At 35.9% G+C, this 13,579-nt stretch overlaps 1 protein-coding gene across 2 annotated transcripts in view; it reads right to left on the bottom strand.

Annotated features, from left to right (window-relative positions):
* Window positions 1-77: 77 nt before the first annotated feature.
* LOC139760838 (uncharacterized) overlaps window positions 78-13,579 on the bottom strand; it is a 129,867-nt gene continuing 116,365 nt past the window's right edge. For both annotated transcript variants that reach the window (XM_071684502.1, XM_071684503.1), the window contains exon 18: window positions 78-13,061. In XM_071684502.1, the coding sequence (XP_071540603.1) occupies window positions 10,181-13,061 (2,881 nt within the window). In that variant the 3' untranslated portion in view covers window positions 78-10,180. The remainder of the gene's footprint in view (window positions 13,062-13,579) is intronic.

Genomic DNA, 13,579 nt, shown 5'->3' with positions numbered 1-13,579 from the left:
TCTCTGAGGGATATCTCCTATTTCATCCTATCTTACCTTATTACCTAAAAGTATAACTAAAGGAGATATAAAAGCTATTGATGGTTGCAAGGATTTTAATATTATTGTATCTCAGCAGGAGTACATGGAAGATCAGGGAGCACATGTATAACATGAGTACATGGAAGATCGGTGACATTCTATGACTGTCAAATAAATTAGTGTTCCTAACCAATAAATTATCATTTTGTAGGTGTTCCTCAACAAGACTTGGGGGAAAATACAAGGTCAAGTACAATTAAATAGGAACTATACATAACATTCTTTTTAAGTACAGCTCGATACTGCACAACTTATAAACTATTCTAAATGCAATGAACTTATGTTTATGAAATATACAATACTCTATAAAGATTCAGGATACAATAACCTGTCACCCTTATATACAACATAAATAACACGTCTTTTTAGCACTTAATAGCTCGTTATTGAAATGGGTAATATCTGTTTATACATGTCTTTATTACTTAAATTTCAGTGAAACTGCTTCAATACAAATGAATTCTCCAGACTGATTTTTTAGTAAAATCTCTAATACAGAATTACACCATTACTCAAAATATCGAACTGTCGTAAAACACAACCAAGAGTACCACCTTTGTCACAACACAGAGAAACGAAACCTTATAGCAGTATACAGTAATACCTGAATATCAGTAATATTTACAATACTGTAACTGTCATTATCAAAATGAACCAGACAAACACATGCAAGCACATTTATGCAGTGCATGACTTCAACTGAACCTATACAGACTAATAAATTTCACCATATAATTCCCATTTGTATGTGCTCATTAATTTTTTTTTACAGTGCACTGGATTAATACTGTTATAAGATCTTTTCTCTATTATTCACAACACACGTCTTCAAAATCATATGAATGATAATGCAACCAGATTATTGGTCTGTACATGCTGGGATACCAAAATTTGTTTAAATTTCCTCATTTTGAGTTTTCCTCTATACATTGATAAAAACTCTTTGATAGAAAAATCAATCAATAAATAAAATGAACTAATTCATCCTTAACCTTTCAGCAACTATAATATTCAATATTAAGTACAGTGTAAAACATATTTATGGCCCTTTGGCACCAGTTCAGAAATGTTCTTACATCTACTACTTTCATAAACCTGTCATGGAATAAATAATACATTTGTTTTATTAATAACATGAACTATAACTTTCAAATCTCTTAACTGAAAATGATGTCATAATCATATCATAAAGCATATATGATATAAGAATAGGCTGAAGTCCAGCATATTTATTACATCCTCAGCTTTCTTTATAGCTTCAAATCATAGTAAAACTATTCAAAGATGACACAAATATATATGCAAAGTTCATGATAAAACATTATTTGTAAATACATATCAATATACAACATTTAATACTGTAAATATTGCAATAAACCTTAACTGCAAAAGTAATATAACAAACTTATGAAACACTCTGTACAATTAGCAGCACCTAAGACTCAATTTTTAGCTCTCAAACTGTAGAAACATAAAGCTTCCATAAACTATGGAGGCCATAGTTCTCAACAAAAAATTTCATGTTCAGGACCTAAGTTATTTCATCTATCCATCATTCTATCTACCTTTAGCCTACACAACCCTTTACCTTTCGTCTACCAATTTTATTTAAGCTTTCTATTAGTTGTTCTCTCCAACTGTCCACAGCAACTTAGTGCTTCATCTTTTACTCAGTGAAATCCTCTTTTTGTATCAATGTATCTTTAAATGATCTTCTCATTCTTGGCTGTCTACTCTTTGATTCCTTGTTTTATGATAACTGATACAAAACACTTAAAGTATACTAGACATCTAATTATGAAGCTATGCTTGGCAAGCCTTAAATATTGAGGGTTATAATGCACCTTTTTACAAACTACTACATGTGATCAATCATAGTTTTCTTTCACTATTCTAAAAACTCTAACCAATCTGCCTGACAATTATGACTCCCTCTGTTATCCAAGTTTCATTCTATCATCCTTCTTCTAAGGGTTCACAAATATCTAAACTCCCAACTATCTACCCAACAAACTTCACTGTATGATGTCAGACAATCCCATTCAATTGCACTCTATTGTTGCCTTTTAACCAATGCACTTCATGAGGAGGACCATAGCAATGCTTTTATTTATTTGAAAATCATACTGAACTACTCAGCAACTGATGTGGTCCCATTCTGCAAACAAGACAACTGAAAATAAAGATGAGGAAATAATCAACTTAAAAAGGTGGCAGTTTTCATAATACAGAGAATCGAAACCTTATAGCTGCAGTCTACAGCAAATAATTTCTGTAATGCCTCAATTTCAAATCAATAAGTTTTTTGTATCAAGCTTCCAAAGCACAAAATGAATTCTTACATATGGTGCAAAACATATTCAAACTGAAGAACTAGAACAAATCTGACAGCGAGAGAGAGTAAAAAAAATCAGATTGTAAAACTGAAAGTGACTATCCTAGTTAAAAACTGAAAACATTCAAACACAGGAAATTTTGGGATTAAAAGCTGCAGACACTTACTTTTAAAAAGAACATTAAAAGATGGCTGCCTCCTGTGATATCTTTTTTCTTGAGATATTGGCAAGCAAGATTTCAGTGCAAACTCAACTACAGAAGTATTCCAAAGCTTACGAGCCTCAAGGTGCAAGGAACACCTACTTCTAAAACATTTTTCTTCCCATACTAGTTAATAGTTTCCTGCATAGTAGGGTAGCACCAGGAACAGAAGAGGAATGGCCTCATTTGTTTACATCCACTCATGCTTTCATGTACAATGCACCAAAACCAGAGCCCCAACCTTTCTGTGGTTTCCCCTAACCATTTAATATGCCCTAGTTCTGCCCACTGACAGTTCATCACCCCGCATCCCACATCGCTCCATCCCGTAGATACCTCTCACCTTACTACATGTTCAGGACCCAATTACAGAGTGCTTCTTCCACTTCTTCATTCCTCCCCCTTCCCCTTGTTCCCTCCACTTCTGATACATATATCCATTTTGTCATCTCTCTTTACTCATCCTCTCCTTATGTTTAAACCATTTATGTCCACCTTTTTCAGTTCTCTCAATCACATTCAAATTACTACCACACCTCTCTCTTTCAATGGCATTCCTCAAATGACCAACTCTGTTCACAGAATATACCCCTCCTCAAGCACTTCATTTCTTACAATTTCATTTTCCATTCTTTTAAATATATGGCCCATAACTTGCACCCATCTAACACAATCCATCACTCTAACCCACTGCAACAACTAATGATTTGTATATTACTGAAAACATTTTACTTTGTGTGTTTATGTCTGATTACCTCTTTGTTCATGGAGGGAGGACCATGCTTGGGGAGGCCAATCTCTTTAATTTTCTTTACTATCATTTAACTTTTAAAAACATTAACACCTTGCATTCAGATTCTTCATTTATTCCATTCTTTCATTACTCCATTACAACAGAAGAATCTATCAATATTTTTCTTGCCTCATTTCTAGCTTAGCCTCTAGATATGCACTTTAGTGGTTACAATTATCATTACATTAAAATGCCAAACATTCATCTTGTTCAATCAATTTACAAACATAACGATCATAATCACATCTCCTGGGTAATCACCTAATTGTACAGAATTCCATACACTCTGCATTCTGCTACCACTCGGCTTAATCGATTCCTCTGACACTATATTACATAAACTTTTCTCCATATTTTCTATCTAGTCTTTTGCTGTGTGTGTGTGTGTATAAAATTACCTACTTGTACTGAATAGGGAGGGAGTTTTAAACTCTGGGGCCCATCTCTTGAATATTCTGTCAAGCTTCTTAAATTCCTGTATGCTATCTGCATTGACCATATCTTCCATCATTCTACTGCATTCATCTACCACTCTTTCATACAAATTTCTCAGAGAACTGTCCACTGTCTACTTGATTGTTGTTTTAAAAACTTAAAGGATTTAATAAGATCACCCCTCATTCTGTTCCAAAGTGGGCAATTCTAAAGCCTCTAACTTTTCACTTTATCTCAGCACTTAATTCTGGTACTATCTTTGATGCTTTCCTCTAAACCTTTTCCAGTATCTCTGCACTTTTTTAGGCAAGGTGGCCTGCTAGCATACAATTAGTGTCCTTAGTCATTCTATTCTCTTCAGGTGGGATTCTTTTGACAGGTTAAGAACAATGTCTACTCCCAAGTCTCTCATGTATGGGTTCCTGCAGTTAATATTCTGCTGGATGATGTTCATACTGAAGCATTCTTTCACTGTGACCCGTCCTCACTGATTCATATTTGCTTGGATTGAACTTCATCAACCATGTACCAGACTAACTCTGGAGTCTGTCAAGGTCTTCTAGTAACTTGATGCATTCTTCCACACTTTTCATTTCTTACATGAGTTTTGCATCATCTGCATACATATTCATACAAGAGTCCATACCTTCTGTGTGTGTGTGTAATTACATATTTGTACTGTAAGTGGGGCCACATCTCTTGAACATTCTCCAACATACAACTTATTAAAATTTTGTATGATGTCTGCAATAAACATGTCTTCAATAATTTCATTCCATTCATGCACCACTCTTATTTGATAAAAGTACATCTTGACACAATTTTTCATAAGGTTCTTGCTTAATCTCATGTCGTGTGTGTGTGTGTGTGTGTGTGGGTGTATCCATTTGTGCATACAGATGGGGATTTCACATTCTTATACTTGTGCATGGGTTTGTTTTATGCATGTATTTCCATTTCATTTAAAGTATAGAAAATGGTGAATTTTGTCTTTACAAGCTAATATCAATCTACTAAAAGACAGGATCTGACTTTTCCCCCCTAAACATGATATACTTTATCAAAGTTGCTATATAACAAATGAATCTTTACTGAATTCTAAATAAAATGAAGTCACTGTTTGTATCAAGAGGAGAACCACATGAACTAATATCTTTGTACTAAACAAAAGCAACAATGTCAAGATATAAATTGTACTTAAAAACTGCTTAGCAGAGGAAAATGCTTTCCTTCAATTAATTCTTGTATTTACAATTCTATATATCTTTATATCCAAAATATCCCTTGCAATAAACTCATGCACACAGATTGTACAACTTTGGAAAAGAAAAAATTAAACATCTATACAAATAAAGACATCCATTGATAAAGTAACACATTCTTCTCCCTACATTTAAAAAGATACTTATAATTGTACAACTTCACAAAAAAAAGTTGTACTGTATTAAACTGGGAGTCCTTTGTCTAAAGAAGTTCACATCAAAGTATCTGATATTCCCATTTTCTCTTTAAAGTAACAAGACAGTTGCTTAATTGTATCATTTATGTATCATAATTATCAGTGCATGTATTTTAACACTCCCAAAAAACAGAAATGTTTATCTCTACAATAAAAACTAAATGAAATCTTGGATATTAGTTATCATACAATTTTTCCTCTTAAAAATTCACCTCATTTGAGCATAAATCTATAACTAAATGGTTAAAACAGAATATTCTATATCCTCTACTGACATGCTATATGATATCCTGTGATTTGATAAGCAAAATATAGCATTATTCAAATCTTAAAAACAAATCATGTTAAACACAAAATCATATATATATATATATATATATATATACACTTTTCTACAAATGCTAAAACTGCTACCACCCAAGTTGTTTGGTACTCAAGGAGCGATAGACTGGAGCTCTAAACTTAATCATGCATCAATATTCTTAATATGATTCATCTACAACTGAAATCTAATAACAGATACCTATTAATTAATACAGCATTCTCTTCAATAATTTCTAAGATGTTGTGATAATAACATTAGCCACATAAAAATCCTTATAATGATAAAAATCTATGGTCTTGTAATATTTTCTTGTTTCTTGTCAAAAAAATGAACATCTGTAACACATAACTGTCTACTATTCCTCACATACAGGCCAAAATACTAACACTACCATAATGTTTCATGAACCTTTGATAACATAATAAAGATGTAAATGAACAAACATGCACTTCAAGTCTATAACAACTATTTCTGAAGAGTAATACAGGTACACCATCTATTTTCCAACACTCTTGGTTCTAAAACATTGCCAGATTAACCATTTTGCCAGACCAACCGTGGTAACGTAAAATAATTCATTAACACACCTCTAACCCACTAATTATACATCTCCCATGTGTCTAAAGTATATCATGGACTGCTCAAAATTTAAATCAAATATTAAATGTAAATTAAATAAATAAATGAAATACAGGTACTTGTACAATAGTACATTAGTGAAACAAGATTATTATGCTACCTGACAAGTCCACTCCATCACTCCGACGCTATTGAAACCATTCCATCATCACTCGATCGTGCCCAGTACTCTTACCATCTTTCAAATTTTTTCTAATTGTCATTTGCTTCTTGGAATCGCTGTCTGCATAGAATTTCAATATTTTCTCCCTTTGCTCATTTATATCATAAACAGTTGATGAACCAACACTGTAGGTGTCACACAGCTTACACAACACGGTCTATTTTTTTCAACAGTTCTACTTCATCTTGGATCGATATGGATTGGTGTTTACATGTGACACCATGACTGACAGTCTCATATGTCTTATAAGCCATAGCTAGGGTTAAATTTAAGCAAAATAAGCTAAGAATCTCACAGAATTGCAGTATCACCACCAACAAGTGCAGTGTAAAGGATGTAAATAAAAGCACACTACACAAAATGCCATCTGTGGCTCCCCAGTAAACTAGTTTGGTGGCCACGGTAATTTCAAGTTTCCTCACGTAATTCTGTTCAGACTAAAGGAGGTGCTGAACCATCAGTTTCCGGAAATTCAGAGGTGTACTTGTATCACATTGATACAAAAGCTGTTCAGAAGTGTAAAACAATGAAATACCACTTTCAGTAAAAAAAAAAATCAGTCTCTATACCGTTTATGTAACAAAGTTGCAGCTTTTCTTAAAAAGGTTTGAAAAGTTAATTCTAATTCGAATCTTAAAATCTTTAAATTCTCAACTTGTGATAAAAGAAGTGCAAAAGTTGTTATATTCTGCAAGTTTGGTGCAAAGAATATGGCCAAAACTATGAAACCAAATTTCTTAATTCACTAGCATGAATGACGACTAATAATTTGAGTTTAATTATCAAATCTAAAATCAAAGAATTATCTAATATAAACTAAGAAAGATTCTTTTTACTTATGAAAATAATTTTCTTGAGATTACATCCTTCAAAGATACCAAGAATGTAGTACAATTACACCTGCAATTCCAATAACAGATGAAATGTTTTTAAAGATGATCGATTAAAAGAGTTATGCAGATAAATATATACCAAATTTTCAGAACCATTTCTCACATTATCCAGTCACCAATCAAAACCTAAGCATTTCTGGAGTGAAGGTCCAATGTGTAAGTATATAAGAACCTTTTTAAAGAAGAATTCTTATGAATTAAATGAGGAAAGTATATGCATAAATGCATGTTCTAAAACAGAATCTCCACAGGACAATATGTTATTCTTTCTCATTCTGTAATGGCAACCTTACTTTAAGAATAACTCTAATCTGAAGGGGAACAAGAAATTTATATCTTCACATCAAATGACATTCACAGAACATTAAATCTATAAAATGTGAATTTTCTTTGCTCTAAATGAATATTACCCTGGACTTGTAGATGATTGTATAAACAAGACCATTAGACTTAAAGTGAAGGCAACAAATGCTAGCAAGATACTAAGATTACTGCTATCTTAATTGTTAATAAATGCAAATCTCCAGGAAATATGATATAGCTTAACTTCTATTATATGAAACAAAACACTCAAGTTGTACATAAATCAAAGGGAAGCCTGTCTATACATTTTCAGCAAAGCATCAGCAATATGTTGGAAATGAAATGCCTGAAGGTAATGTGTCAATGAGGTGGGTTGACCATGTAAAGAATGACAATGCAAGATATAGTTAGCACATTCCATCTGAAAAGGCTGAACGGGGTATGCTGAAATAATATGGACATATGAAAAAGATGAGTGAAAGAATGAGAGAAAAAAGACTGATCAAGAAGATTTATGGCTTAGAAGTGGAAGAAGTAGGTAGGAAATGGGGACAGAAGAGGAAGAGGGAAGGACAGAGTTAAAGAGGCTTTAGGGAATCAGGGCATGAAAATTCTGCAGGGTTAGAAGTAAACATGAGAGAATGTATCGGCTTGATATGATCTAGGGGACACTAGCTGCCAATGGGTTAAACTAAGGTACATCAAGTGGTCAAAGGAAAGTATTGGGGGACTTGACTGAGGATGGTAGCCTCTGGTTTCAGTAAAATATGCATGAAAACTAGAGGATGGATGTGTACAAATGAGGTTTTATGTTCACTTATTCTCAACATGACCTCACTACAGAACAAATAACTGGGTATAAAAGAAAATTGCAACTTTAACAATTATTACAATCAACTTTTGAAGTACAATAAAATAAGCCACTTCAAATTTAATAAAACCACACGAGTTATAAAAATTAGAGCTTTTGCAACATTTACATAAACCTATCAATTTCAACTGTTGAGCCACATAGTACTGTAGTACCAAGCTCTTTGTTTGAATATATACACACTGAACTTAACTGAATGAGATGTGCAGAAAGCCTTGGCACATTCTCTGAGGTAATAAATACTGTCTGAAACTTTTCATTTATTCCAGATTACTGAATTCATTTGTGATCAGCAATGGTGGTTAGTGTACATTAATATAAATATTACCATCAACATAATCCATTACTAAAATCAAACAATAAACATCAAAGATAAAATATCCTGTTCTATTAACTCCACTACAACTTGCATTGAACCTATAAGAAATGAAACAAAATCAATAGTCTACTTAACCTTTGATTATACCAATCCCAATCACATGCTGAATGTAAATGTACTGTCCAAATTCTCATCTACATCTTAACCCTTTAAGAAATTATTCCCATTCATAAACTATTTGGGAACTTTGGGGCATTAAGTATCATCTAAAATGCATGAGTACTGAAAAGCAAACTGTATAAGTAGTTTCTTCAATCATATATATATTGAAAACCCAAGATATTTATTCCCTGACAAGCTTTTGAATATATCATCTACAGTTTAAGTATCATTCTACTAAATGCACTAATCACCTGTCTGTAATAATCACAGAAGTTTAATATCAACTCAGACGACTATCAATACACATACTTATTGCACTTGTTCAGATTTGCTTTTGATGAGCATTTTCCAGATAATTACTAATGTCTTTCAAATGCCCCATACTCCTGCAACTTTATTCCTGTACTGAACATCAACACAGGAAATATTACTATGTCCTCTTAATTCACATATAAACATTTTGTCCTCAAATATAGACTAATAAGTGGTACCATCATACATCCTTGGATATATCTGATTCCTTATAGAGTAAGTGTCTGTGAACTTCCCTGCACAGCATTACAGAGTCATCCAAAATCATGTCACATGGAATAAGTAACCAATCTATCCAATGGTGTTTACATATGGCACCTGTTATTTAAGCCACTTGATAGAGATTCAGGTATTCATTAGTTAGTTAATCATATCAGTTCTACATTCTATTTATGCTTTTATACAAAATCAGTATTATACATCATCAGTCTTCTTCAGTAAACTGGCCTATGCTCATCAATATATTCAATATTTTCAAAACTAAATGAAGCTGAAGTGTTTGACTAGATCATAAAATGGGTGGGAACGTAGACATCTTAAGTCACATTAGTTTGGAAAACACATTACAAACCTGCAGTCTATGAAAACAGAATGTGTTTGTGTATATAACATGATGAAATGACTAAAAAACAATTTTTACAAGGCTCAGCACTTATCTGTCTTACAACAGACATCAAATATTAAAACACAACTCTGAGGGGCAAAGCCAAACCCCAATCTCTACAAAATGTAACAAGTTTATTTTCTGTTAGGCTTCAGTATTTTGAATAATTCTATGTTACTTACCTGTATATGGCAGGAGATCATATTTACAAAATCAAATAACATGGCTTCACCTCTTAAGTACTCAAAATAATGTGAAATATAAAAATCAAAGAAGTAAAGAGCTAGTTTCTTGCTGATGTAGGAAGGGGCAATTTACTTCCAGCTGGTTTTCCTCTAGACACAGAGGATGGCTTGGGGATGGACGAACCCTGTCGGTGAGCCCTTGGCGAAGGTATTGGTGAGGGAGGGGTGGTAACTTGTTCAGGAGTGGAACTAGATGCGCGGCGACCTGGCCGTGAAGTTGCTGAACTATTTCGGGTTGCAGAAGCTGAGGATCTATGCTGAGAACCACGAGTCATGGAACGTAGATCTTCTGTAGCAGGCGAAGAACAGCGAGATGTAGCTGGAGAGGAACTTGTACTCCCTGTACGGCTATTACTACGGCTACCTCTGCCAAAGCCATTAACTGGACCATCCAAACCAGGGGAGGAACAACGTGAACCCCCTGGGGAGGAACTGCAACTTGTAGGTCTAGATCCTCTACCCCTTGGAGTACGTACCTGTGGTTGCCTTAAACGTGACCCCACAACATTAAGAGTTCTAGGGCGACCTTCTGTCTCCTGCGGCGATGAATGTGGGGAAGTAGAACGGGAAGAATTTGGGGACACTGATGGAGAAGTTGGAAGAGCTAATCTGGATGGAGATGTACGCAAATTTTCATGACTGAGAGATTTTGTACGTGATGGAAGTGGGCCACGAGATGGAGAAGAAGCAACAGTAGACACTGGTCTACTGGAACGTGAAGGTGGGCGAAGCCGTGTCACTACAGTGTTGCCAGTTGACCCTGTGCCTCCTTGGCTGCCCCTTCTTGGTCCTGAAGTGGTCTGACCATCTCTATGGCTACTGTTCTGTTCTTCCTGACTACAAGGTGAATCACTCTGGTGTCCCAACATGCCTGGGGCAGGTATTCTACTTGCTGAAGTAATTGTGGAAGGTTGCCGTAAACGGGAACCACCTAGATTATTGCTACCACGACTTTTGTTTTCCATGTTACTACCTTCACTGCTGGTAGATGGATGACTGACAAAAGGGCGCTCTGAAGCTCTCCAGCGAGAAATTCGAGAAGGATGGGTCTGTGGAGTGGGCAGGCGACTTCTGATGACTGATTCATCTATACGGATACCAGCATCAACCAAGAATTCATCCGTGGTAGGGTCGAGTGTAGACATGCTGGGGAGAGAAGCATGATGAGTAAGGCGCCATGGGGGTGAAGCAAGGGGGGCATGGGGTCTTGGGCGGGAATAAGGAGTAGGAATAAGACATGGGGGGATACGAGCTAAAGGGTGAAGACCATGCTGCAGCCAGGAAGCACCCAGGGGTCCAATAGGATAAGCTGGAGGTGAGGACCAAGGTGCTAACTCTGCAGTGTCTAGTAAAAAATATGAATGGGGAGGCTGCTCCATCATTCTTGTTTCATGTTCTCGAGTTCCCATTGATCTTTCACCATCATAGCTAAACTGAGGATAAGGTTCTCGGGGATACAGTTCAGCAGCAGCTAACATTTCTGCATGATAAGGATCTGGGCTATAAGGTTCAGGAAAAGCAAGAGAGGATAAGTAATCTTCAGGGTGATCATACGAAAAGTGAGTAGGGATAGATCGGGGGGAATACATAGCAGAGAGGTGGGGTGCAAGAGTAGGGGGAAGACCATGATAAATGTAAGGGTCATCAGATTCCCGTGGATAAGCAACACGACGTGGTCTACTCTCACGCAGAGGTTGGGGAGACCGCTCTCGCTGCCGGCCCCCTGCTGAAGAGTCACTCTCACTTGTATGACTACCAAACTGTATGTGGTGTGGGGATGGGTCAACAGAACGAGAAGAGGTGTTGAATTTTTGTGAAGAGGTTTCTTCTTTATTGGATGGATTATAGTAGTGTGCAGATGAATCTGAATATTCAGTGATTTTTTTATGGTGTTTAGAAGCCTTGTCTGAATGATGAGAATGAGTTTTATAAGCATCAGATGATTCACTCCTTCGAGAAGATATATCAAAATGCTGGGCATTGTGAGAAGCTTCATAATGATGAGAGGGAGGGCTACGTCGACGTGCCATTGTATCATATGAATTTCCAGGCCGTTGAGAAGGTTGGTGGTGGTTGGGCTCTTGTTCATTTTCATATTCCTCATTTTCTGATGCACTGTGATGGCGATGACGGGTATGTTGTGGAGGCCAAGTGTACATACCATGTGGACTGGGTGGACTAGCAGTACTATGAGAACTTGGTGACTGAACCTTGGTTTCTTTACTAGTGTGCCGACGACCATCATAGAGAATATCTGGGTCTTCAGTGTCTGAATGACTGCCTCGTCCATCTATTGACCATCCTCGACCAAACCTATTTCTTCGAGGTTCTTCAGGGCTTGTATCTGCAGATGCTACTTTTCTCCGCCAGCGGGGACGAGAGGTACGTAGCCAGAAGACCTCCCTTGCAGAGAGCTTCTCTGATGTTCTGTCTCCACTATCATTATTTTCAGATGGTAATGAAGAATAGGTTGATCGCCGGGATGATACATGTTTGCTACGAGTGTCTGAATGTCTCTCACGGGAATCTGAATGGCGATCCCTTGATTCTGAAATTCTATCTCTGGAGCCTGACAGACTATCCCTAGAACCTGAAAGGCTATCTCTTGAATGAGAAAGATTATCTCTAGAATCTGAATGTAAATCTCGAGATTCTAAATGTCTTTCCCGTGACTGTGATGATCTAGTGACACGTGATGAAGTTGATGATGGTGGATCTCTGGTGATCCTTGGGGACTCTGGTGAAAGCTGTTCTTCCCAATCAATAGTAGGCTCCTCAGGGCTTAGAAGAACTTCATCACAGATATCGCTTATGTCCAATTCGTTGTCATCGTCATCATCATCATCAAGAGACCACTCAGAGGGGTTAGTAGCAGAGTTAGGAGATGTGTTAGTAGTAGAGGCTTGGTACCCACCACCCCTGTAAGGCATACACATGCAAGAGTTAGATATATGAATTAAAGTACTGGTCAAGTGCTGCCTGGGCCATAAACCTATTCAAATATGCAAAATGAGAAACTGATGTAACAATTAAACAAGCAACAATGTCTTATCCTTTAAAAAATCACATATCTACATCATGGTTTATCTTACTAGAAACATATCGACATATCAAAGATTTGGTCTACACAAGAGTGAATTATGAATCCACCAAGAAAATGAAGAAAAGCTCAAAACAAGAGTAGTATGTAGTAGTGTATCTTAGAGAAATTATCACTTTAGATTTATCTGAATTCATATTCAACATTTTTTGAGTTATTTGAATTAAAATTCAATCGCTAATATTAGTTACGTACTCATAAAACTTAATACAGAAGTACGTTTATTATGAGTCTGGTGACTATCTTGAATGAAAATAAATCGATGGTTTTGATAATGTACACCAGATGATAGCTATAATCACAGGAGTTTTGTTTGATAAAACAAATTAACAGGCTT

This window comes from Panulirus ornatus, chromosome 38 (genome assembly GCF_036320965.1).
Source record: "Panulirus ornatus isolate Po-2019 chromosome 38, ASM3632096v1, whole genome shotgun sequence".
Taxonomy (NCBI): domain Eukaryota; kingdom Metazoa; phylum Arthropoda; class Malacostraca; order Decapoda; family Palinuridae; genus Panulirus; species Panulirus ornatus.
This window is presented reverse-complemented; position numbering and strand designations above follow the sequence as displayed.